The 27,796-nt window shown below is 46.9% G+C and overlaps 1 protein-coding gene across 7 annotated transcripts; it reads right to left on the reverse strand.

The window, feature by feature from the left end:
- Positions 1-622: 622 nt before the first annotated feature.
- On the reverse strand, positions 623-26,745 carry LOC131328874 (uncharacterized). 7 transcript variants are annotated; one of them, XR_009200563.1, is made up of 6 exons: positions 26,608-26,745; positions 26,456-26,508; positions 26,196-26,347; positions 2,408-2,439; positions 1,232-1,478; positions 623-1,117 (listed from the first exon to the last, which is right to left on the reverse strand). XR_009200563.1 is itself a non-coding variant. In XM_058361833.1 (4 exons), the coding sequence occupies exons 1-4, from the start codon at positions 24,745-24,747 to the stop codon at positions 1,041-1,043; spliced, it is 264 nt and encodes an 87-aa protein (XP_058217816.1). In that variant the 5' UTR covers positions 24,748-24,798; the 3' UTR covers positions 623-1,040. The 7 variants fall into 7 exon arrangements, 2 of the variants coding, with proteins under 2 accessions (XP_058217816.1, XP_058217814.1); XR_009200562.1 differs by having other exon boundaries at positions 26,196-26,298; positions 26,456-26,745; XR_009200561.1 differs by having other exon boundaries at positions 26,456-26,745.
- Positions 26,746-27,796: the final 1,051 nt, after the last annotated feature.

A 27,796-nucleotide genomic window follows, 5' to 3' on the forward strand; every position in this document is an offset into this window, starting at 1 on the left:
TGTATCCATACAACCAAAACAGTTGTATGGATACCGGGCTGTTAAGCTTGTGTTGGAAATGCTCCGTAGAAGAGCTGTATGGATACAACCAGAATGGTGTATGGATACGTAGGAATCTATCCAAAATATAAGGCCACTGTATGGATACAACCAAAACGGTTGTATGGATACCTGAAGCTTAACTCCAGAATTGGCTTCTAGCTACAAGGCTTGGCACCCGACTCTTCTGAATTTCACCCGATGCTTCGTATCTTGCTCATTAGAGAATGGTGGCACTTCGCCACTTGGTCTTGGAAGCTCGGACTCCCTTGAGGCATGTCCAAGGCATCAAAATCACCCTTGATAGGGCGTAAAACCTGAAACATCCTCAAACGAACCTTACGTGCAAAACCTTAATAAAAGCTACATAAACGCAGATTAATGCAACATAAAACGGGACTAAGCGCACCAACTATCTACAATATTGGGTGCTTATCAGGCGTGTGCCCACACTACCCAATTTTGAGGTTCACGGTAGGAAATTCAGAGTTGTATTTCACTTGTTCTCTGTGTTTCAAGTGTATGTACGATGCTGCAATCAACACACTTTTTGTGTTTTCACTGGGGGGGGGGGGGGGGGGGGGGGGGAATGAAAACAAGATACCAATTTTAGCAATATGCCAGTGAAATTCCCATTGTCAATGTACCATCAAGCAGCCGAAGAATGGACATAAGAAACAGACAATTTTTGGGTATTCATAGTACTAAACAAACAACACAACAAAAAGCATTTATTTAGATATATATTGCTCAATGGAATATCACTGGCCAATATTTTAGGAAAATAATTGCAAAGTGCGAAGAACTGACAAAATTGATTGCAGACAACAAAGCAATCATCAACATAACGAATACCTAAAATTACAAAATACTGAGCATGAGATGAGTCAAAATACCTAAATGAACAAAACCTAATGTGTCCCTGAACTTTAAAGGTTGATCGTGGTATAAAGTTGAATATCAAATGAGCATTCACATGACCCTGTACAATGACAACGAACTTAATAAGCAAATCTTATCACAAACTCAGCATTAATATTGGTTTCAATATTTTTAACAAACCAGCAAGTTTCATCATCTGCAACAAGCAGAATGACAACGATTAGTCACACAAAAAAATAAAAGAGTAATAAGGCAAAAATATCAAAGAAATCCTGATTTAACAAATATAAGGTCCAAAAAGAATACTAACTGATTTGGAAAAGATATAGAAATGAGGCATAAATCATTTTGTTAGGCCATGGAACTACTTCCACTGCTGAATCCCACTGCCGTCCATCAATGGCTAATGTTTCAGCATACTTACAAACAAAACTCCTCGAAGGTTTGTATACCAAACGATGTGAATCATTGCGGAAGCACATAGCTGCAACTTCCCAATCTCCAAAGCTACTTCGTAGCATGCATGGGCCACCATCTAATGGTGCCCGAAGAGCCATCTGGAATATAGCAACAGAAAAATGAAAACTTTGTCAGGCATGTCAAAACAAACGAGGATGACTTTAGCTCCAATAGCTACTTGATGTGTCTTCAAAAGACAAATATAGTCTATAGACAACAAATATTCTACAATAAATATTTTATTTCTTCAACACTGTCTTTAGACAGAGTCTTTGTTGAGAACGATGAAGAATCCAACAATGAAATGCCTCAACGCTTTGGTAGGAATGGGAAGGTAGCTGACGCATCATACTTGATCAATGTGATGGCTCGTTTGAATCAAATCCCTCATTTCCCATCTTGCGTAAACATAATCAGGGGCCTAGTTAAGATAGCCTGGATAGAAAGTGCTTATGAAAAATCCAACAATGAAATCCCTCAACGCTTTGGTAGGAATTACATAGGCTTGGGTCCCATGCAAATTTATCTAACATGCGTCAAGTACCCACTATGAGGTTCCCTCTGACACACCCAAGGTTCTACTCGATTAATTGTCTATTAGTAGCTTCAACCAACACCTAATTGGTTCAACTTTTAGCACACAACCAAACTGTTTTAGGCAGATTTACACTTACATCATCTCTTTAGTTGGATAAAAGTAGTAACTTATGAATGCTTTTACAACTCATTTCACCGTTTCTTAAATTGCCTTTTAATGTCCTTTTAGAATGTTGCACTCATAATTTATGTGGTTGGCAAAGGATCCACATTCCTACACGTGCTGCTAAAAGACTAAATCAATACTCAACCATATTGTTGGACAAAAGGACATAAGGCTTTGGTAATAGAACATTTGTGAGCATCATACGTCATTGTTCACTAGGAATAACATCCATAACTATTCTCCATGCCAACATGTGTACGTCGGGGTTAAGAAAATATCATACACAAATGCACATACACACGTACAGGAGAAAAAAAACTATACCTTAAAATGGACCCAGAGATTTGAGCCTGTGGCTGCAAAAAAGAAGCAACACGACACAATGACAAGAATTCGGTGCTGCGTTCTACTTTATACAGAACAAAAGTAACTCACTCCAATTGTAAATAATGCTGGATCACAATCAATTTACTCAGTGAATTCTTGATGCTTTCTATCAGCACCTTTTCATCACAGTCATTTGGTAGGAACTATAATCGAACTTATACGTATTGAGGGATGCTTTCCATTTCTTTGCAACCTTTTTCTGAATAAAGCTGTATATTTTGCCTTATTGTTAATTGGTGGTTTATGTAAGAAAGGATAATTAAAACATGCCATTGAAGTCTTGGATAACATGAGCTCAAGTGGTTGTTAATATCCTAGTTTGGATAGTAAATATAAGTCTTGTCTATCAATTTAGATGGCTTAAGTTGGTAGCCTAAACTCCAATTTCTTGGTTTAGCGTTCATGATTTTTCTTCATAAACATTACAAAGTGAAAACCTGTAATTTTTTTTCTCTGAATATATGAACTCTGAAATGGATCAATCGAGTAAAATAGACATCAGCAAAACAAACCAACAGAACCGGGAAAAAACCAAGCCTTTGCTCTCCGAGGTTGAGGAAACGAATCTAGAAGCAAGAATTGATAACGTGAAGCAAATAGCATGTAGAAACCAAAAATCAACTAAAAGCCTTGTAGACACCCCGATCTGACTTCCCGATCGTTTTACTTCGTTCTTCGGTTTCTTGATTCCCCGATGATGAATCAGGTCGAAAACAGTCTCGAGAACTTGGAATGGCTTGAGTTTGGCATGTGAGGAACCCATTCTTAGCCCTTAAACCCTTGAATCAGAACCTGGACCTTGGGTTTGAATGTCGCGCGACACACTGGGATCCTCGCGCGATGGTCCATTTGCCAGGTGGTGGTCAAAGTCAAAGCTTTGACCATTGACCCTCGCGGGGTTGGCTGGACCCTCGCGCGATGCTCTCACTATCTCGCACGATGGTCAACACCTGTCATTTTCACCCGGATTGCATGGTGGTCAGGGGGCTACAGGCCTATGTGACCCCGTTTTCGTCGGCTGAACAGCGTTCTGAGGGGCTCCCCTTGCACCACCTCACCCCCATTCTCCCATCACCTTTGCCACCCCACTTCTCCACCAAGCGATTCTAACCAGCCTTGTTGGCTGGTTACAAGGCCTTGGCTAGCCACCAACTAACCCCTTTTTCTATAAATACCCCCCCCCCCCATGCTTCATTACAAAGGGTTACCAATTTCTCTCCAAGAAAGAAGAAGGCAAACTTAAGCACAAACGTCTCACACCCCACTCACTCCCACATAATCACCCTCCAAATCTCACCATCTCATCATTCAAGCCATCTCCAAGACACTCAAGCAAAGGTATAATATCTTTCTGCTCACTGTTCGAACCCCTGAGGGGGCTGGCAGGGTCAAGGCTGGTAATCGATACCAGTTCTGGCCCTAAAGCTAGCAGGGTTTCAAGAGCTGTTACCTGGGACACCCTCGCGCGATGGTCCCATATACTCGCGCGACACTTCTGTCTGCGTGAGATTGGACCACGTGGGGAAGGGACCCTGGTCTTTAAGTTTATTATTGTGTTCATAGTCTTTTTAAAGTCGTTTAAGGAGCTTTAGCTCACTGCTTTGCTGTTTTGCATGTTGAAAATCATTGTTTAGCTTAGTTTATAACACCTCTTGGTTTGGAATGCTCTTGGGATGCTCCTGAACATGTCTCAGAGCCCTAAGTATGCAAAGCAATTCCTGGAAGTTCAGTCTGAACAATCGCGCGCTTGTATCACTCTGTCGCGCGATGGTTCTCTGTCTTCCAGGGACTGCCCTTGCATGAGCAGCTTGGCCTTGGCCTCTGTTTAGACACCCCCACTGTTTAGGGGTTGTGTTTTCATAATATTTCCATCTGTTTGCTGTAATATTGTTTACTTTCAAGTACTTATAAACTGCTTGGTTTGCACCTGGGTGAGCACTGGTCCTTCCAGAGCCCAGAAGGGGGTGAAATTCAAACCATTGGTGAAGCGTCAATACTCGCGCGAGTATATGGTTGTGTCGCGCGATGGTTTGCTTGCATGCAGATGAACTCACGCATGCAAGCTGGCTGTTTGTTCGTGCCAAAATCATACACAGCGCTGCCTTGATGTATGATCGACGTTTTGAACTTCATTCCATTTATTACTTGTCATCTCACTAATCCATGCCATATATTATCACATCCTGCAAACATGTCACAGTATTAATCCCCGATTAACTATTCCCCCGCCCTAATTGGCTAAAAATTGATTAATCAAAACAGAATCGCAAACAAACATTTTCGCAAATGCCTAAGTAGAGACCGATCTCCGGATTGGGCGAGAGGGGTGCCATAAAACCCTTCCCCTCTCGTAACCTGGCTCCCGAACCCAAATATGGTTATGACGGACTGGTTCCTTAAACTTTTTTAAATCAAAAAGCGCGGCAAGTGCTTCTCGAAATACGGTTCCTTGGGTGTCGGACCTTCAAAACCCGAGTGGCGACTTTGTATTTTGCGAGCGCTTGCTTCCCCGCTCGGGCTCCCTCGACCCGGGCCCCACGCGTCTCGGAATCCGGAAATTCCGAAAAGGGCACGCATGCCCACAGTGGCGACTCTGCTGGGGATCGAACCAATATTGGTCTATGCTTAGATTTTAATACACTTGAGAACAGTCCCACAAAAGTTTGTCAAAACGGTGAGCTTCGCGCTGCCAAAGGTTGGAGTGGTGATTTAACGGGACCTCGTGTCCGGCCAAATCAATCTGGGACTCTTCCGATTGTTCTCTTGTGTAGTTTCTTCTAAAGCATTGACTAAATAAAGTGAGCCGAATTTGAAAAAGGGCATTTGCGAATTTGCGATTCTATTTCATTAAATCAATCTTTCGCATTCTCATTTGCATCGATGTGGGATAAGCCTCGTTGGATCGTTTTGGCAATCCGGCACGGTTTACCGGAGCCCGGGGACCCCGAATGACCAACAACCTCCGACGATGATAGGTCATTCTACCGTTCGACTGTTGCTCAGCGATTACGCGGGCAGCGGGAGGTATATCTTGGCTTTAGTCCGAGGAACCCGTTACGAGCCAAAACCAGCCTTTTGCATGTACAAAGCACTAGAACTCTCCAAAATAGGACAGGTACCTGCAGGGTAAGATCTACTTGCATCTAACCCCCATATACTGTCTACGTGTTACTGGTTTCCCTATCGCATGCACTGTACATACATACCGCTTTGCGTAGGGGCATGTTTAGGGCGGCTTCTAGGTTGTCTCTCTTTTGAGTCTGTCTTATGTTTATTAGGACGCTGCTAGGTCCGATGAAGAGTCATGCATCTTTGCGGTGCGTGTTATTAGATTTTGAAAAGTCCTAGGATCAACGAGACCTTGGGAAATCAAAACTTTCTAAGTCCTTGTCTATATCCCAATTGAAGTTTCAAACAGAAAACAAGGAACGACGAAGAGAATGCCGTGATGCTCACACCACCCTGGTTATCGTGCGCAGCACGTACACCGCTCAGGCTATGGCACTGTGTTGCCTACGCCGCCCTGGTTAAGGTATCACGTCATCCACCCCGAGTTATTCCAAGTTCAAAGTTGAAACTTCAAGAACGGAAAAGTCAAAGGCTTAGACTATTTTCGACATCTCTTAGTATTATTCGATTCAAACGAGGATACACTCTCGAAAAGAAATCCGAGGATTTTGGCAGCGTCCGAACATCATGAGACAGACTCGTCTGTAGTCTTAGAGTCTAAGGGCGACACTGACGATGATGGCTGCATTATCACTTTAAAGTCTTTTGTTTAGAGTAAGGTTGCTGCAGGGCCCTTATTGAACATTTTCTTACAGCAAAGCAAAGCAGAATTCTGAACCATTGCGCCACCAAGGAAAGTATCGAGGTAGAAAGCCAAACCCACTTGGGAACGTCTGCATCAGAATTCTGTTCAAAGGCTAGTCAAGTTGCAAGCTCAGTCAGTCACAACGGAAGACTCTTCGTGCTCCCTTTTGGCCGCCTTACGATCAGGATCACCGTCAGTCATCCAGGAAATTAAGTCCCCGGCATCGCCAACCTCCCCGTCTTCGTCAAGTTCATCCGGAACCTCCATTATGGCAGATCATCCGCAACCACTGAGTCTCGAAACCATGCTCATGAACATTTAGAACAGCATCGCCACCTTGCAGCAAAGGGGTGCTCAGACTGATGCAAATCTCACTAGGCTCAATGACCTTATCAACACTTGTCTTCCGCCAGCTGCAGAAGTGGGAGGCGAGGTCGATGAGGACGACCATGCGGAACCAATCTTTGTTGAAGACCCTAACCATGCAGGGCGGATCATAATTCAGCCCAACCCGAGAGAGGCTCACCCGGAGGCTGCGAATCTGAACCTCGCTGTGGCAAGACCCGTTCTGGATCCTAACATGACTGCTCTCATGGCAAAGATCGTCAAGCTGGAGGAATCTGTGTCCAAGTCTGAAAAGATCAGCGCCGGGGGAATTGATTTAGATCGCCTCTGCTTGTATCCTAATGCTAAGCTCCCCGACAAGTTCAAAATGCCTGATCTCGCCAAGTTTGATGGGAGTGGCGACCCGAAGACTCATCTCTATGGCTATCATGCCGCCATGAAACTCTTGGCTGTTGAACCCGAGGCCATGTCCCAGCTGTTCCCTCAGACTCTCTCAGGACCCGCTTTTCACTAGTTTTTGTCGCTCGACATCGCTAAAAGAAGGACGTGGGAAGACATCGGTGCTGCGTTTATTTCGCAGTATAGTTACAACTCCCAGCTCAAGATGACAACCCGAGAACTTGAGTCCACGAAAATGGAAGCTAAGGAATCCTTCGCGGATTTTTTCAAAAGATGGAGGACGAAGGCTGCTCAGATGACAAATCGCCCGAGTGAGAGAGATCAGCTCCGAATCATCTCTCGCAATCTTCAGCCTGATTATGCTAGGCATTTGGTTCTTGTCCAAGCCTCCTCGAACTTTGATACTTTCTTCGAATCTAGTATGGCCATCGAAGATGCGCTGCAAAGTGGGATTCTGTCGAGAGGGGAGCCCTCTAACCCTTCGAAACCAAAGCCTCGCGTCTACTCAGGGAACACCAATGCGTTGTTTGGCAGTGGGGGATCTTCCAACACAGCAACCAGCTGCACTAACGCCTCCTCTTCCAATACCGCCAATCGCATCGCCGAGATTAACCAGGTACAAACCCCTCAAAATAACCGACCCCGCACTCAGCCCCGCAGTTTCTCTGCGTTTGAAGCTCCATTGTCTTCCGTTATGGAGAAGTTAATCCAGTCAGGGCATCTGAAACCCCTTGACCCGACTCCTCTGCCTAAGAACCCTTCACCCAACTTCAAAGCTAACCTTTATTGTGCTTACCACCAAGGGGATGGTCATCTTACGGACTCCTGTTTCCGTCTCCGACATGCGATTCAGGATCTTATAGATGAAGGGACTCTCCACGCTCCACCTCCACCCACTCAAAAACCAAACATCCTTTCCAACTCCCTACCAAAGCATAATCCTGCTCCCCGTATCAACCAAATATCCATCAGCTCCACTTATATCAACCATAGCTCCACTATATTTAACCCCCCCGACCATATAACCTCAACAGACCAACCCAGGACGGTCGTGCCCATGCCTTCTCAGCCCGAAGCCGAGATCTTCTACATCCATTTTGAAGAAGGACAGTCGTCCAATCCTAATGTGCCCCTCGCACGCCTGCAGAATGGAGCGTTTGTGTTCAACGCTTCCATCAGCGACCTGTTTCACCAGTCCATCCCTTCCGTGCAGCTCAGCTCTGCTTCTTCCTTGGACAGCCCGTATTTTGATGTGACAGATCCAAACTCCTCTCCGAGTTTGATAAGCCATTTTAGGTCTATTGTCCCTCTTCTACCGGAATGGCAGGTTGACATGCAAGCAGTGGGATGGGCTATTGCCGATAATGATGATTATACAGCCCCCATAATCAATGAATGGACGGAGCTAGAGTTAGACGGTTTCCCCCAGAACCCCGAATATGTCCCATTTAACCATGCTTGGTATGACGCCTGGATGGCTAATTATGAGGCAGACATGCTTGACCCTTTGGATGGATTCTCTTTGAACATGCTTTTTCAACAGCCTGAACCCGTTTTGCCTGAGGAGGAGTACTATTGGGATCCCGAGCCCGCGTGGCAGTTTCCATTAGAGTTTGACCTCAATCCTCTTCAAGGATACGCTCTGCCCAATCATGAGATTCAATTCATAGAAGAGGGTATCGTTCAGGAGGAAACTCGCGTCTTGGGGGAATGCTTTCTCCCTTCTACTCTTGACAGGCTGGTTGACTCTGTAACTAACACTGAGTACGATCCTACATTTTACATCATTAGCGAGGAACTCTTGCGCCCCGCACCACCTTATCCGACCGAGGAAGATCACAGCATTATGGTTACGGACCTTGTTCCGCCAACAGATCTCTGGGATGTTGATGATGTGGTTAATATCCAAGTTGGGTCCGAGGTTTGGACTGTCAACCGCTCTCTTGCAGATGGGGGACTCTGGGACGTCCCATTCATTGCTAACACGGAGCCCATTGGGGAGGTTGTAGCTGTTAAGGATCTAGATTTCTGGGAGTCGCTGCTGTGGAACGATTTAGCAGAAGACCTCGATCTAGGCATGGAAGCACCTATAGCCCCACCGCCATCTGACAAAGGAAAACGCAAATTGGGGGAAGTCCCTGCTGATCTTTGGGATGACCGTCAAGACCTTCAAGCGATACCCTCTTTAGAGAACGTTCTCAACGTTACGAGGAGTGGACGAATTTTTTAGCCTTCCAATCTTCAGGCTGGGAGCTCGTCCAACTCTTCTAACAAAAGGAACGAACCTTCTGCATTCTCAAGGTCTGCACTGTTTGAGGTACCTCCTAGCTCCCCGAATGAGGACATGATTCAGAGGCAGCTGGAGCGGATTCCTGCTGCTATATCACTCTGGGGACTAATCTGTTCCTCCCGCGAACATCGTCAGAAGTTCTGCCATACTCTCTCCCGCCTTGAGATCCAACCGGATGTCACACCTGAAGCAATGATATCTATAATTCTCCCGCCTACTTCTAGGCACACCGTGGTCTTCACCGACAAGGATCTACCGATCGAAGGGGTTGATCACAATCGCCCCTTGCACATCACTGTTAAGTGTAAAGGACTCTGGATTCCCACTGTTCTGATCGACAACGGATCGGCAATCAATGTTTGCCCGTTGAGAGTGGCTTACCGTTTGGGACTGGCCAAGAAAGACTTTGCACCTTCCAATCTGGCTGTTAAGGCATACGACAGCACTCATCGCGTGGTCGAGGGCACGCTCGTGCTCAAACTTGACGCTGAGGGATTTGAGATGGATGTTGAGTTCCATGTGGTCGACATCCCCGCCACCTTTAATCTTCTGCTGGGAAGGCCGTGGCTTCACAGATCTGACATCATGGCTGTACCGTCTACTCTTCATCAGAAAGTTATGTTGGGACTCCCTACCGGTACTTTGACTATCTGCGGGGACTCGGGCATTCGCCCGCTTAAGGAAGATGGCACACCTGTTTTGGGGATTGCACACGGCGAGGAAGACGTTGATCTCGGGGGTTTCTCTTTCGACACTTCTGGTTCGGTTTTGGCTATCAACGTGGATGGGGACTTCATCATAAGCTCTGTTGCCTTAGACATCATGAGGAGGATGTCCTATTTACCTGGTCTTGGTCTTGGGATTCACCAACAAGGGATCCCGGAGTTCCCTGCCTTTCCTTCCTGCGAGGGCCGCTTTGGTTTGGGGTACACCTCCTCTACCAAGGATGCCAAAAGAAGGAAATGCACGGGAAAACCTCGATCTCTCTATGGTGAGCCCGACAGTTACTTTGTGCGCGAGGTGCGGAATGATGTCTACACCGGGCAACCCGAGCCTTTTGTCGATTCAGTCACTGGGGAGTTGCTGCCTGGGTTTGAGGTTTTCGCTGATGACACTTGGTCCTCCAGTGATGAAGAACCAGCAAGGGCGGAATTCAAAAGGAAGCTTAGTCAGCCCAAGCTAAAGACAGATTGGCTGGTGTCTTTTGATCAAGGGAGCTTGGAGCAGCTGTTTTATGAGTTCTCCCAGGTGGGTTTGGCCAAGGAAGCTGAAGAGGCCGAGGTGTTCATGCTCGGTTCCGACGACCTCAAGGATCCCCTCTCCCTCATCACAGAAGCAAAGGGTAGCCTTAAAAATTGCATTTTCAAACCACGCCTTACTTGCATTGATGATGTATCAGAGTCTGACACTGAGTCTGTTGAGTCGTCTGAGTCTAAGTCTAGCTCTGAGTCGGAGTTTGTGCCTCTTGGCCCTCCACGTCATGGCTTTTACTTTGAGTTTGATTCCCTTGTACTTGGCGACCCTGCAGGGTCTTATGAAATGAAGGAATCCTCTTCTGACTACTTGAATGATCTTTATATAAACTGTGTCGACCCCGACGATGAAGGGATAGATTTCGATGGGGACATTCCCAAGGAAATCCGTGCCCTCATCGAAAGGGAAGACGAAAGGCATGCTCAGCCGTTAAAAGAAGAAATAGTCTTAATAAACTTGAAAGACGAGAATGATCCCCGAATGGTTCAAGTGGGCTCCACTTTATCCCCAGAGGAGCATCACGATTTCAAAGAACTACTCTCAGAGTTCAGTGACGTCTTTGCGTGGTCCCATCGAGACATGCCCGGTATCGACCCAGAAATAGTGGAGCATCGAATCCCCTTGCTTCCAAATGCCAAACCCGTGAAGCAAAAACTGAGGCGAATGAGGCCGGATTGGGTGCAGAAGATCAAGGAAGAGGTCACTAAGCAGATCGACGCCGGTTTTCTTATGGTTTCTCAATACCCCACATGGGTTGCCAACATTGTTCCAGTTCCTAAAAAGAATGGACAAATTCGAGTGTGTGTGGACTTCAGGGATTTGAACAAGGCAAGCCCCAAGGACGATTTTCCCCTGCCACATATCGATGTACTGGTTGACAATACGGCGGGCCATGCCCTGCTTTCATTCATGGATGGTTTCTCCGGATATAACCAGATTCTTATGGCGCCAGAAGACCGTGAGAAGACGACTTTCATCACTGAATGGGGGACTTATTGTTACTTGGTCATGCCGTTTGGTTTGAAAAATGCTGGTCCTACCTACCAGAGAGCCGCTACGACCATTCTGCACGACATGATGCACAAAGAGGTTGAGGTCTACGTAGACGACATGATTGCTAAGTCAAAAACTCGGGAAGGGCATGTTCCTGTATTGAGGAAGTTTTTCGAGAGGCTCCGAAAATTTCGCATGCGTCTCAATCCACAGAAATGCACCTTTGGGGTCACAGCAGGTAAGATGCTCGGTTTCATGATCACTTCGCGTGGGATCGAGGTCGATCCATCCAAGATCAAAGCGGTGCTTGAAATGAAGCCACCAGAGACTGAAAGGGGAGTGCGAAGCTTTTTAGGGAAAATTCAGTTCATCAGCAGATTCATCGCCAAGTTAACCTTAACTCGCGAGCCGATGTTTCGTCTACTCAAGATGGACACCCCGTTTGTATGGTCGGACAGATGTCAGGCGGCCTTTATGTCCATTCAGAGCTATCTGCAAAACCTGCCTGTCTTAATGCCACCAGTGCCCGGAAAGCCCTTGATTCTATACCTATCCGTGAGTTCTACATCCATGGGATGCTTGCTAGCTCAAGAAGGTGACCAGGGAGTTGAGAAGGCCGTTTATTACTTAAGTAAGAAAATGGTTGGGTCTGAAGAGCGCTACACCGCCTTGGAAAAAATGTGTTGGGCTTTGGTTTGGGCCTCTAAGAAGTTGAGACACTACATGCTGGCTTACCCAGTGAAATTGATTTCTCAAATGGATCCACTCAAGTATCTGTTTGAGAAACCGGCTCTCACTAGTAAGTTAGCACGCTGGTTGCTCCTTTTGGCAGAATTCGATCTCGAATACGTCACGAGGAAGTCGGTAAAGGGGCGAGCCATTGCTGAGTTTTTGGCTGATCACCCTGTGGATGGACCGGAAGATGCAGATTTCGTGTTCCCAGATGAGGAAGTGCTAACAGTTGTCGAAGACGTTTGGACTCTTTACTTCGATGGGGCGGCCAATCAGAAAGGATTTGGGATCGGGGTTTTGCTAGTCGCCCCCCATGGTTCTCATATTCCGCTTGCATTCAAACTCAACTTCGACGTTACAAAGAACCAAGCTGAATATGAGGCTTGTATCGTGGGTATGGAGGCTGCACTCACACTCTGCGTTGAACGGCTCGAAGTTATCGGAGACTCCAATCTTGTTGTATCTCAGGCCAATGGGGACTGAAAAGTACGTGAAGAGGGGTTGAAACCTTATCATCAGGATTTGGAGGGGCTAATTCCTCGCTTTAACAAAGTGACTTTCACCCACATTACCCGTTTGAAGAACCGGTTTGCCGATGCCCTCGCGACCTTGGCTTCCATGGTCGAATTACCTTTGGGAGTCAAACTCCGCCCAGTCTTAATCGAACAGCGGGACCGCCCCGCTTATCAATACGTCAACGCCATCGATGATGTTGATGATGGCCTACCCTGGTACCATGACATATGGAACTTCGTCGAGAGTGGTTCGTATCCGGCCGAGGCCTCCAAAAAGGATCAGACTGCATTGCGGAGAATAGCTGCCCAGTACGTCATTTATGGGGGAAAGTTATATAGGAGATCTCATTGTGGGATGCACAAGCTCTGTGTCAACGGGACTGAGGCCGTCAGAATCATGGAAGAGATCCACGAGGGGGTCTGTGGCCCTCATATGAGCGGCGTCATGCTGGCCAGGAAAATCTTGCGTCAAGGCTATTTCTGGTCTACTATGGAATCTCCGTGCGTGGATTATGTGCGGCGATGTCACAAATGCCAAATTCATGCTAACCTAATGCATGTTCCGCCCTCTAACCTATTTGGCATGGCTTCGCCTTGGCCTTTCTCTGTATGGGGCATCGATGTCATCGGCATGGTCAGACCATCCGCATCAAATGGACATAGGTTCATCCTCGTGGCCATAGATTATTTTACTAAATGGGTGGAGGCCGAATCTTATAAAACCCTAACGGCGGTTCAAGTCGCTCACTTCATCAGGAAAAACATCATCTACCAATATGGGGTTCCGCAAGCGTTCGTATCAGACAATGGGAGTCATTTCAAAGGCAGGGTCCTGGAGCTCTTCGAAGAATTCAAGATCCAAGTCCATCACTCAACGGTCTATCGTCCCCAAACAAATGGTGCGGTTGAAGCGGCCAACAAAAATGTCGAGACAATCATCAAGAAGTCTGCGGAGTCCGCCAGTGACTAGCACGAGCAACTGCCTTTAGCTCTTTGGGGTTATCGAACGTCGATTCGAACGTCAACGGGGGCAACCCCCTATTCCTTGGTCTACGGGATGGAAGCAGTTCTCCCTATAGAGCTTGAGGTGCCGTCTTTGAGGATCATGGTGGAATCGAAACTCTCAGAATCTGAATGGCTCAGTGGGAGATTTGTTGAACTCATGCTTTTCGATGAAAGGAGGCTTCGGGCCCTGTATCATGTTCAGGGGTATCAGCGGAGAATCGCCCGAGCGTTCAACAAAAAAGTGAAGTCTAGAGACTTGGTCGAAGGAGACATGGTCACAAAAGAGATTCGGGCACCAGTTTTTGACCCCCGCGGCAAATTTCGACCCAAACGTTCCGGACCTTACATCATCAAGACCATCCTTTCTGGGGGAGCGGCTCAGCTCATTGATCTCGACGGCAACGAATTCAGCTCTCTGGTTAACCTGGATCAACTCAAACGATACTATCCCTGAGAGAAGCTCGTTGGGCCGAAAACCACAAGGGTGGGCGGTTCCAAGCAAAAATTAGAGCAAGCCTGCTAGACCGAAAACCTGATAAGGCGGTTTAGGCAAAAATAAATAGGCATCAATCAAAGCTCGCTAGGCTGAAAACCCGAAGTGGCAGCACTAGGCAAAATTTAGAGCGTAAAAGGAGAGCTAAAATACTCGAGTGAACCCTAGCCTGAACTACGTGTTGACCTGATTCTCTGAAAAGGGATACGTAGGCAATCTCTCTGTGAGATTCGGTCACAATCCATCAACTTGATCCACGGTTTCCCGTTACCAGAAGTTGACTCGATACTTGTGTGACACGGCGGTTCAACACTTGGATCAAAAGGGGAAAATTCTCGAACTTTCATCTTTCTTCAAATTATAGCTTCTATTACACAGGCTGAGCAGTCTTAAAAAGAGTAAGCATAAAAACAGAATAAAGTGCTCGAGGCCTTAACAGGCTCACGGTTCATTCTAGATCATCAAGGTCCGTCAGGAGTCAGTTGTTGTTTTGTCTGCTTGTGATTTCCCTTCTTAGCCATGTTTGATATCGATGCGTAAGTTCCGTACTGAAGTCTGGGTCAGCTCCTCTGAGTTGCTGCAGGCCCCAGTCGTGGCAGTGAAAGCAGGGACTTGGAAATCTTCAATCCCAGCTCGGTGGAGTCCTTGGCTCATCCCTAGCTGATGAAGGATACGTCCAGGGATGTAGAACGTGAAGGCGGTCAGCCCAGCTATCACTACTCTCTCGAAACCTGCAGAACTCAAAGTCATGTCTGGAATGTTTAAAGCTTCATGCCACCATGTGATCTCGTTCGGTAGCATTTCTCTCATAAATGCGCACCATTGATGCACAGTCATTTCCGGATAGATCATACCCCGCTGATGCATTCGACCGGGCAGATGACGCCAATTTGCTTCCGGTGCTGTGAGCAATCCCAATTTGTCGGATAGCCAGAGCTGCAAGAGTGAAAAAACAAGTGAGAAGTTACATAAAGCTTGAGAGAAAAGACAAGTAAGGAGCTTCGATATAGCCTTAGCTGAGAGATGAGGTAAAAACAGAACGTGTGAAAGCCGAAAAAAGGTGAGCTGAGTGAGAACTAAGCTAACCTGCAGTAGTAGTGGACTACCGCCGAACACGTCTGTTTGGCTGAAAGAAACCAAATCCAAACCTATGAGTGTCTCTGCCAGAACCAGTGGTACCACATTTTTCCGGGCGCCCATTTGAGCGGCGACGCTCACCAGCATGGGGTTGACTTGCCCATTTGGAGATACCAGTAAATAAGCAGCCAGCACGCCGATTGCCAGGGCAAATCGACATCGAGCCTGCACGGCTATATTCTCTACGTCCCCTTCTGGCCCATACCACTCCATTAGGCGCATGATGTTGATTTGCCCTCCAGTTAGCAAACTTTCGGCCGCTCCTCTAGTAATATCAAGACTTGACTGTAAGAGCTTTGGCATGCTCTTCCTATAAGGCCGCACGACAATCACGCTCGAGGCAACTCCTTGGAGGTATGCTTGGAATTCCTCCACGGTTGGGCACAGCTCGTTAATCCCAAACCTGAACACGTGAACCTCTGGATCCCAGAATTGTAGGGCTGCCCTCAGAAACTCGGGACGGACCCTCACATTGCGAAGGAAACGGAATGCGGCCAGCCCGTGAAACCGGAATGATAGCCAATCTCCAGCAACAAAGGCCGTGAGCCATGGGCTAATCAAGGCCGGAAGATTATTTGCCATTCTGCTTCTCGTGGGACTCTCAAACTGTGGGAGAAATGTCTTTCATTTGCAGAATATTGGCCTCTTTATAGGCAGAATGCATAGAGTGTCGTTCCTTTCCAGTGCAAACATCCATGCCATGTGGCGTTTTCTTCTTCAAAGTGAGGGCATCTCTGCACTGCCCCACCCCTCTGAAGTACTCTGAGCAGTTAAAGGTTGATGATGAGGCTTGGACGTCCAAAAATCTGAGATGGTCAAATAAAGGTGGCCTGGCACGGCCCAACCATCGCGCGATGGTCTCATTACATCGCGCGAGTGAGAAATATCCACTCCATCGCGCGACATACTCACTCCCTCGCGCGATGGTTCAGCCTGCATTTTGACAGATTGCACTAGCTACTGTCCAATTTTGGTCGCTTCCTGTTCCAAGGGTTCTTTTGCAACTTTTATGGTTCCGGCAAGTCACTATGAGCTTATGCAACCATATCCAAGCATCGGATTCAAGATATTGCGTTTAACGAGGTTTTCGAGCCCTCAGTGGCCCGTTTCAAGGCCAAATGAGCATTTCGGGAGTTTGAAACTCGATCCGGAGGGTCGTGTCCTTTTCTCTCAGGCCGTACAGGTCATGATGACCTAATATGACTGTACGGAGGTGTCGGTTTCAGTCCGGGACATAATAGAGTCATGTTTTCCCATCTCGTGTCCCTTTTGTGTCCTTCGTAAGGTTTTTGGGCAATTTTGCGTTTCGGGAGGTGTTTCTCGAATCCGTCGGCTTTCGTAGGCCATTTTGTATATACATGACCTCACGAAAGTGTTCTTTTTATCCAAGTTAGAATATTCTGGGTTTTGGCTTTTAAATATCCAATATTCCATTCCCTCGTATCCTCGTATCCTGACCGTATCCTGGGGTACATTTTCGTTTTTCTCTGAGTTAGTTCTGTCTGTACGTATGTGTGCATTTGTGAACAGTCTCGGTACATTATCAATGCAAGCATGGTATTAGTGGCAAGCGTTTATTTATTCTAAGTTCATTGCAAGAGTAAAATGAACTGAAAATGCAAATTTTATAGCTAATCCATATCTATCCATGTCAAAGTAAGGAAGACTACTGTGCGTGCGGCGCTTCGGCCGCTCGAAGTCATCATGTCAGCTCGGGCACACTCGCCCATCAAATCCAAAAGGCACACAGGCCCCAAAAACATGTATCATGTATCAACGAAGGCACTCCGGCCTTCCACCTATCTACGCGGGCGCGCAAGCCCAAAAGCAAAAATCAAAGATGTGGAAAGACAAATGAGGCTTCTTAGTAGCCCTCACTCCTCTCCGAACCAATCACCATCTCCGTCGTCGTCGTCGTCGTCGTCTCTCTCTCTAGGATCCTGTCTAAAACCAGGATCATCGGCTGAGTCGTCCGAGCCGCTGCTGTCAAGCGCCTCCTCGTCCTCCTCTTCTTCTTCTCCCTGCTCTTCCTCTTCTTCCTCAGAATCCTCGGGCAGGATCAGCTGCTTCTTGCGGACCGGCTCGTCTTGCGAGGGCCTTTGGCGCATCTTCAATTGATACCTCTCCTCTGCGCGCGCCACGGCCTCTCGAGCCGCCTCCTCACTCACAACGGGTGGCTGTACGCCCCGCGTCTGTGGTCTAGTAGTAGGTGGAGGAGCAGGAGTCCTGCTTGCTAGCTTCTTCTGTGGAGGCTCTCTCGCGCTCTTCCTCCTAGGAGCCACCCGTCCCTGAGTCTGCATTGTAAAATTTTGCACATTTAGTATATGTTCTATGTATTGTATGTTTGCAGGCAGGTACAATCAATTTCAAAGTTGACGGCAATTAAAGTATACTATGTATCGAGCAAAGCATGCATATATCAAGTACCGAATGCAGGAATGTATCGTTTCTCTGAAGGATATACCTGAGATCTCTGAGCTACCGGTGGTGGGTAGCGCAAGTCCAAAGGCAGGCCACTTGCCGCCCGCCTTATCACGTTCTCCAATGCGAGCATACGCCGAACGGCTTCGTTCGCCCACTCATTGGGCACCTGCAAGGATAACTTGAACATAAGTAATGGAGCAATATTTCAAGACTTTATGGAAGTACAATAATGAAGGGTACAATGTCTTACCGGCACGGTGACAGGCGCTGGCTCAACTCTGGCAGGAACTAAGTGTAGCTCGGCCGGATTACCCTGAGAATCCACCACAGCTATATGCCATGTCAACTCTGGTGGCCCACCCCTCACAGGTCCACTCGGACCCCGCCTCGCGCGACTCTCACCACTGCTCTGCCTCGCAGTGACGGCTCTCCTCTCCTCAGCAGCTCCGCGGGCCTGACTCCGGACCTCCCTGAACTCTCGTACTCTCAATGGCCCCGCCAAACGCTCCTTCTGGTAGACTGCATAGTCCATGCCGGGACGTAGATAGCGTGTCAAGTCGGTGTCAAGCCGCGTGAAGACCTCTAGTTCGGCCAACGTGTACTCCCCTGTGTGTGAGGCCCGTGGTGGAAGCGGTCCGGGCACCTGGAACCCTGCATGGCCAAGTGATTGGCGTGTCACTCGGTCACCCAAGTACCACTGCCAACCAAAAGCCGACTCTAGCAGCACTCTGCTCGCCTTCACGGCCCTGCTCCTGGCCAAGTACTCAGGCTCTGACTCTGCCACTTTCCAAGGATCCCACTCTACCTGCGCAAGCAAGCAATGCAAACATCGGTCAGCGACAGCACTAAAGCAATAAAAGGGACGCATATTTATGTTTGATAAAGTCGTGTCATACCTATGAGGGTCGGAGCTCGTCTAGGTATATCCTGAAGCCATTCAGGTCGCCTCGCCCTCTTTTCTCTCCCATATTCTTCTTGCTCCAGATATGAGCACGTGGGAGGATCCCCAAGTCCAGGCTCTTTGTCACTGGACGGCACATGTTCAGAACTTCATAGGCCCAGAGCTGCACAGTTATCAAAGTTCAAATCATTAGTACAATGCAGGAATATTTTTGAGCAGTTTATGTATTCAAACAGATAAGTACATAATGGAAAATGTACTTTACTCTATTATGATCATACCTCCCAAATCCGCCAGTAGCCAGCAGTGCTCATCTTAGTCCTCGACGAGTCCCCCATGAAACCATAAGCTGCACCAAGCGCAGCTCCTCCCCAGTCAAAACATGAGGCCGTCCTCAGATCCCTCAGTGCAGGCAAGTACGATAGGTGGACCTTGCTGCGCCTGTTCGGATACAGGGTGGCACCAAAAAGGTACAACAGGTACGCCCGGGCCATCTGCTCCGCCTCCTGCTCGGTCGACACCTCCTTTGCAAGGTATCGGGTGAACTGTCCATATCTCGCCATCCCTTCCTCAACCTTGGGCACCTTTCCCAAGAACCACTCCAGGGCCGCCTCGTCCTCCTGAATGCCCGAGTCAAACGGGATGGGGTCGCCTCCAACCCTCAAACCAGTGATGGCTGCAAAGTCCGTGGGCGTCACTGTCATCTCCCCGAGCGGCAGGTGGAAGGTGTTGGTGGTATCCCTCCACCTCTCTGCAAGTGCAACCAAGACCGCGTGGTCATTCCTGGCCCGAGTTAGGGTCTGTATGAACTCCCCAAAACCTGCCATGTCCACCAACTGCCTCACCCTCTCCGGCAAACCCTGGTACAACGCCAAAGAGCTACAGGCGCCCCCGAAACCCTGGATGTCCCTCTGTCTCGCTCTCTCCTGCATTAGACACGGAAACAAGCAACAGGGGATATATCAGCATGTGAGGCTTTCATTCTCAAGTTCTAGGTAATCAATACAACTTGGCAATAGATGGTTGGTTCAAGTTATTATGTCTCATGCATGGCATTCAACGTGAACTATAGTGTCACTATTTGGATCTACTTCAAAGGATTACACTACATTCCTCGGCACTTAAGCACATGCATTGTATTGAATTTGCAATCACGAAAGGAAATGGAGGAATTTCAGAAATTTACCTCAGCCCAGCTGCTCGAAATGTGGGTATCAGGGTCTCGTAGAACAAGCTCGGGGTCATACTCCGCTTGCCGTGGCCTGTATGCCGCAAGACCCGATGGTACGAACAAATGTGGAACTGGTGGCCTGTACCCCTTTGCTGAAAATGGAGCCCGAGTCAAACCATCTGCCTCTGACACTGCTGTCACTCTGGGTCCCTGCCCCCTCGCTCCAACCCGCTCCTCGGCCTCCGCATCTCTCAAAACCTCCTCCTCAGCGGCCCTTGCCCTCTCGGCCCTCGCCGTGGCCTCTGAAGCGGCTATCACCCGCTCTCGCTCCTCTCGAGCCTCTAACACGGCAGCCCCAATCATGGGATCCTCTTCCAAAAGCCAGGCTAATCTCTCGTCACTCAGGAACTCCGCAAGATCCTGTCTCGTGATCGGCCTGTGGTCTGATGACGTAGCCCCCGGCCGAAACAATACCTCCTCCTCAGGAACCTCTGTGGCCTCCTCATCCTCCTCGGCCGCCACGCCCTTGCCCTTCGCCGGGTCCCTCGACAGGGTCTCACTTGGCCCGGTGCCATCACCACTACCGCCGGTATCTCTACCAAACCCACCACCAATCACCACCGAGCCTTCTACTGCCATGCTCGGATCCAACGGCTGAACAACAAGACCCACGGCCCCGACCTCCTCCGTCGCGCGACGGTCTGACTGCGTCGCGCGATGATCGCCTTCGCTACCAATTTCCAGCATGCGGCCCTGTTCGCCATCACCGCCGCCCGCTACCTCTGCACTGGTGTCTACAACAACCCCCATTGCCGGCCGATCCTCTGTTTCGACCACCATTGGTCTTCCCTCGTCCTCCGGACGATCAACTACTTCCCCGCTACCCCGAGTAACGCCGTGATCAGCCATGGATGATGATACGCACGTGGGTTTACTTGGTTTTTGGACGAAATCAAGGGTTGGAGAGGGAGAGTTTGAGAGAGAATAGTGTTGGAGGGAGTTCGAAACTGCTGTGAGCGGTTTTCGAACGTCCCTGTCGATTGTATGGGAGAAAACAGATCCGGGCCAGGTCTGGGCTCTTAACAGACCCAGGCCTGAACAGGTAACCCTCGCACGACGAAGTGACTATGTCGCGCGATGGTTTGGTTGAGCCTCCAGGCCCAATGCAGCTTCTGGACAGGCCCAATCATGCTTATCCACCCTTAAGAGCCCGTAGGTTCTCACTTAGGCGCTGCAACAATTTTGGGGTTTATCGTGAGTTGATGACTTTTAAAATCCAAGGCGCATTTATATCCCCAGCAGTGGTTTGCCCGCGTAAAGTCCGATTCAAATCAGCGACGATCTATCCGTCCGATTATCAAATCAGCGACGATCCATCCGTCCAATTTCAATCAGCGACGATCCATCCGTCCAATTTCAATCAGCGACGATTTCAATCAGCGACGATCTATCCGTCCGATTATCAATCAGCGACGATCCATCTGTCCAATTTCAATCAGCGACGATCTATCCGTCCAATTTCAATCAGCGACGATCTATCCGTCCGATTATCAATCAGCGACGATCCATCCGTCCCATTTCAATCAGCGACGATCGATCCGTCCGATTATCAATCAGCGACGATCCATCCGTCCGATTATCAATCAGCGACGATCCATCCGTCCAATTTCAATCAGCGACGATCCATCCGTCCCATTATCAATCAGCGACGATCTATCCGTCCGATTATCAATCAGCGACGATCCATCCGTCCAATTTCAATCAGCTACGATCCATCCGTCCAATTTCAATCAGCGACGATCTATCCGTCCGATTATCAATCAGCGACGATCCATCCGTCCGATTATCAATCAGCGACGATCCATCCGTCCGATTATCAATCAGCGACGATCCATCCGTCTGATTTCAATCAGCGACGATCCATCCGTCCGATTTCAATCAGCGACGATCCATTTGTCCAATTTCAATCAGCGACGATCTATCCGTCCGATTATCAATCAGCGACGATCCATCCATCCGATTATTAATCAGCGATGATCCATCCGTCCAATTTCAATCAGCGACGATCTATCCGTTCGATTATCAATCAGCGACGATCCATCCGTCCAATTTCAATCAGCGACGATCTATCCGTCCAATTTCAATCAGCGACGATCCATCCGTCCAATTTCAATCAGCGACGATCTATCCGTCCGATTATCAATCAGCGACGATCTATCCGTCCAATTTCAATCAGCGACGATCCATCCGTCCGATTATCAATCAGCAACGATCCATCCGTCCTAATTCGAATCAGCGATGATCCATCCGTCCGATTATCAATCAACGACGATCTATCCGTCCAAATTCGGATCAGCAATCAATCTGCTCACCGATCCGTTGGTGCACGGTATTTGTATATACTTGTTTGCACTTTTCGTTTAAATCGGCTTTCAGGTGGATTGGGTGGGTGTCTAGAAATCTTTGACGTTACCCGTACCAACTAATGGTGCTCCGCGTGCCGTCAAAGAGGGACTACTGTAGACACCCCGATCTGACTTCCCGATCGTTTTACTTCGTTCTTCGGTTTCTTGATTCCCCGATGATGAATCAGGTCGAAAACAGTCTCGAGAACTTGGAATGGCTTGAGTTTGGCATGTGAGGAACCCATTCTTAGCCCTTAAACCCTTGAATCAGAACCTGGACCTTGGGTTTGAATGTCGCGCGACACACTGGGATCCTCGCGCGATGGTCCATTTGCCAGGTGGTGGTCAAAGTCAAAGCTTTGACCATTGACCCTCGCGGGGTTGGCTGGACCCTCGCGCGATGCTCTCACTATCTCGCGCGATGGTCAACACCTGTCATTTTCACCCGGATTGCGTGGTGGTCAGGGGGCTACAGGCCTATGTGACCCCGTTTTCGTCGGCTGAACAGCGTTCTGGGGGGCTCCCCTTGCACCACCTCAACCCCCATTCTCCCATCACCTTTGCCACCCCACTTCTCCACCAAGTGATTCTAACCAGCCTTGTTGGCTGGTTACAAGGCCTTGGCTAGCCACCAACTAACCCCTTTTTCTATAAATACCCCCCCCCCCCATGCTTCATTGCAAAGGGTTACCAATTTCTCTCCAAGAAAGAAGAAGGCAAACTCAAGCACAAACATCTCACACCCCACTCACTCCCACATTATCACCCTCCAAATCTCACCATCTCATCATTCAAGCCATCTCCAAGACACTCAAGCAAAGGTATAATATCTTTCTGCTCACTGTTCGAACCCCTGAGGGGGGCTGGCAGGGTCAAGGCTGGTAATCGATACCAGTTCTGGCTCTAAAGCTAGCAGGATTTCAAGAGCTGTTACCTGGGACACCCTCGCGCGATGGTCCCATATACTCGCGCGACACTTCTGTCTGCGTGAGATTGGACCACGTGGGGAAGGGACCCTGGTCTTTAAGTTTATTATTGTGTTCATAGTCTTTTTAAAGTCTTTTAAGGAGCTTTAGCTCACTGCTTTGCTGTTTTGCATGTTGAAAATCATTGTTTAGCTTAGTTTATAACACCTCTTGGTTTGGAATGCTCTTGGGATGCTCCTGAACATGTCTCAGAGCCCTAAGTATGCAAAGCAATTCCTGGAAGTCCAGTCTGAACAATTGCGCGCCTGTATCACTCTGTCGCGCAATGGTTCTCTGTCTTCCAGGGACTGCCCTTGCATGAGCAGCTTGGCCTTGGCCTCTGTTTAGACACCCCCACTGTTTAGGGGTTGTGTTTTCATAATATTTTCATCTGTTTGCTGTAATATTGTTTACTTTCAAGTACTTATAAACTGCTTGGTTTGCACTTGGGTGAGCACTGGTCCTTCCAGAGCCCAGAAGGGGGTGAAATTCAAACCATTGGTGAAGCGTCAATACTCGCGCGAGTATATGGTTGTGTCGCGCGACGGTTTGCTTGCATGCAGATGAACTCACGCATGCAAGCTGGCTGTTTGTTCGTGCCAAAATCATACACATCGCTGCCTTGATGTATGATCGACGTTTTGAACTTCATTCCATTTATTACTTGTCATCTCACTAATCCATGCCATATCTTATCACATCCTGCAAACATGTCACAGTATTAATCCCCGATTAACTGTTCCCCCGCCCTAATTGGCTAAAAATTGATTAATCAAAACAGAATCGCAAACAAACATTTTCGCAAATGCCTAAGTAGAGACCGATCTCCGGATTGGGCGAGAGGGGTGCCATAAAACCCTTCCCCTCTCGTAACCTGGCTCCCGAACCCAGATATGGTTATGACGGACTGGTTCCTTAAACTTTTTTAAATCAAAAAGCGCAGCAAGTGCTTCTCAAAATACAGTTCCTTGGGTGTCGGACCTTCAAAACCCGAGTGGCGACTCTGTATTTTGCGAGCGCTTGCTTCCCCGCTCGCGCTCCCTCGACCCGGGCCCCACGCGTCTCAGAATCCGGAAATTCCGAAAAGGGCACGCATGCCCACAAGCCTTTGCAGTTTTACCTACCCCAAAACATGTACAAAACAAAACAACTATGATCCCAAATAAACTTCCGAACAAGAAACATTACAAACTCAAAACCTTGAATTCTATTTCTCAAAATATGAACTCTGAAAAGGATCAATAAGGCAAAATAGACAACAACAATACAAGATGGTAAAAGCGGGAAAAAAAAGGGGGCCTTTCTGCTCCAAGGTCGGCGAAACGAATCTAAAAATCCCAAAAAACCCTAAACCAAAACCACATTCCAAGAAATAAGAACTGCAGACAACAACAAACCCTAAAAAACAATACCTGGGGAGCAAATTTTGGTCATGTTATGACGATGACGATTACCAGCAAAACGAGTTATGACAATGACGATTACCAGCAAAACGCATTATGACGATGACGATTACCAGCAAGTCAATGGAGACAATGATGGAGATGATGATGATGATGAGCAAGCTGTCGAAGATCGATCGATAGAGAGAGAGAGAGAAGGAACAGCTACCAGCAAAACGCGTAAAAGGCAAAAATAACCCTACACAAATTTGGATTGTCGACCAGAAGAAGACAAAATAAGGCCAAATTTTGGGGACACAGATGGAATAGTAAGTCAGAAAACCCAAATTAGTAAATTGAAAAATAACCAAACAGTGATGCATAGTATGCCAGGCCCACTCCCAAAACGCATGAAAAGACGAAAATATCCCACAGAAGACAACGTGAGTCAGGAAAAGCTGGAGGACAAAATTAGAACCAATTGTAAAACATGTCCAAAGCTTTCTAACAAAAAGACTCTCCATTATATAGGCCGGAGGACGGAAAAACAATTCATTTTCAATTGTTTTCCAGATGACCTTTTCCTTTAAAAATTGCATGAGGAAAATGGAAACCCAAATAGATAATGGAAATCGAGAACAGATTAGGATTTCTTCCAATGTTGTGGTTGTTTTCGTAGTTTGACAAAGCATAACACATCCTTTAATTCTAGTATGAAGACTTCGAGCATTCTTTGCCGGAAACAATTTTGTAGATTAAGCCACTTATGTCACTTACTCATGTTTATTGGTTATCCACTAACTTTGGTAGATCCATCCAACATATTCTAGATCCATCCTTCATCAGAGAGCAAAAATATTACGAGGAAGAGGTGAAGGACCATGGTTTACTAAAAATTTTCAACATCAAACAAAAAAATGAGAGGCATATGACAACGAAACCAAAACCCTGGAATAGATCGTCACCAAAAACCCATTATTATTAACAAAAAACAATCATAACTCCTAGCCAAATTTGGTGTACAGCAAACAAGATAAAAATGAACACACATTCAACAAGAAGAATCACATAACTGAACCTAGTGTTTGGCATAAAACTAAAATCCAACCAGTTACCGATTGAAACCCAATTTGAAAGTTCAGAAATCAAAATACATAATAGAATTTAAAGGGAAGAGAAAGCCCTAGCCCTCGCGATGAAATAAAATCAAACTTGGAAAATCTCAAGTCGTGGTGTTGCTCCATACCTACATTCATAACATTGCCCTCTTGATTTGAATTTTTCTTGTAATCTTAGATATTAGGGAAAATTCATATAACAAAAACCAACCACCTATGAAGCACGGATACGCCGGAAAAAGTCACCGTATGTGTACAGGGAACCGGTATGGCCCATTACGGTTTGCCGAACTAGGTACGATGCAGTATTTGGGGACAGCATTGGGAAACCATGGGGACGACATCGGGTACGGGTGAATAAATGTTCTGTTCCTGTGTTTACCTGAATTGTTGGGTCTGCGAAGATGGTGATTAGATAGTCGATGATAGATGGAGATGCTGAATCGAAGCTTAACCAAAATTTGATTTCAGGAAAAGGATGCGGCCTGCAGAATTGAATCTACAAAATTTAATTTCATCGCCAACTCTAGCATTCTACAACTAACACAGAAAAATACAACAGCGAGAGCTTAACCGAAACCACAACTGAGGAAAAAAAAATTTGAGCAGAAATTGAGATTTGACGAGAAAAAACAATAACACCTTTCCTCACGGATCTAACAGAAATCGAATTTCCAGAGAATCCAAACAAAGCCCTAACATAATTTAACCCCATCATCCAAACTCGAAATCACAAACATGAAAATCAGAAAGACAAAAGAATATAAGGAAAAAGCGGAATATAAAAGACTCACAACGAGATTGAGCTGCAATACGAGATGACTCCACGTCTTCGTCGTTGTCTACAGACGGCTTAGCGGAGAGAGAGAGAGCAGAAAGGAATGTTCTTCGTCTTCTTCTACAGATGGCTTAGCGAAGAGAGAGAGAGAGAGAGAGAGAGAGAGAGAGAGAGAGAGAGACAAAGCAAGGAATTGGGAACCCTCCTTCGGGTTTCAATGCTAGGGCATGGAAACAAAAAACCCTAGTTTGAACAATACATGGAGAGAGAGAGAGAGGACGGTGGAGTTTGAACAATACATTCAGAACTGCGCCACTTGAACATTACAGATTCGGAGAGAGAGAGAGAGAGAGAGAGAGAGAGAGAGAGAGTGTGTGTGTGTGTGTGTGTGTGTTTGCTCGCTTGCGCTCCTCACTGTTCAACTTAAACTTCGTTTAATCGTTTTACCGTTGCTACGACACTTGTAGCGGTGTAGGGTTTGGTTCAAAAGAGAAAGAGAAATGCTAAGTGCAAAGAAAATAGGCAAAGAAAATATCCTTAAAGTGTACACTAAGCTGTTCATGTACACTTTAAACAGTAAATCTAAGCCGTTCATGTACACTCTTTAAGGATCTTTTCTTTGCCTATTTTCTTTGTCCCTAACACTCCTCAAAAGAGAATCCCGTTTGTGCGCCTAACCAATGGGTGCTTACCTCCTCATCAATTACTCCAATTAAAACCCAGTTCCACGTTTCAAAATGAGTACTTAAAAAATAAAAATTTATTTTTAAACTTAAAAATAATGGGTTTATCAAAATAATTTTTCAAATTTTTTTGCTGGGTTTGATAGATCCATATTGCATATTTTTTATTTTAGTAAGCTTATTATTTTTAAACTTGAAAATTGCAAATAAGTTCTTATTTTTTAAGGAGGTAAACCGGAACATTACCTTACTCCCTAATTGCTCTTTTGAGATAACCTTTTCACTAACCAAGGTTAATCCTATCTATACCAAACTTTTGTAAATTAGTAATCTCAGAAAAGTAAAAAAAAATTTGTCGAAACCCAAACGTTTTTGGAAAAATTCAAGAAAAAACCTAGAAAGCCGATAATCCAAACAAGTTTGACGCAAAAGGTAACAAATTAGATTCTTTTTAATAAAAACGACAAAAAATTGGCTTTTTTAGGAAAACTCCGGCTATATAGCGGTTAGGAATCGCCTTCC

This window comes from Rhododendron vialii, chromosome 6a, assembly GCF_030253575.1.
Source record: "Rhododendron vialii isolate Sample 1 chromosome 6a, ASM3025357v1".
Classification (NCBI taxonomy): domain Eukaryota; kingdom Viridiplantae; phylum Streptophyta; class Magnoliopsida; order Ericales; family Ericaceae; genus Rhododendron; species Rhododendron vialii.

Coding starts and splice junctions, on each gene's coding strand:
- LOC131328874 (XM_058361831.1), bottom strand. CDS start 24,747: ATGACCAAAATTTGCTCCCCAG. Junction 2,440..24,725: donor GACCAAAATTTGCTCCCCAG/GTATTGTTTTTT, acceptor TCTTTTTTGCAG/CCACAGGCTCAAATCTCTGG. Junction 1,479..2,407: donor ATCTCTGGGTCCATTTTAAG/GTATAGTTTTTT, acceptor GCTATATTCCAG/ATGGCTCTTCGGGCACCATT.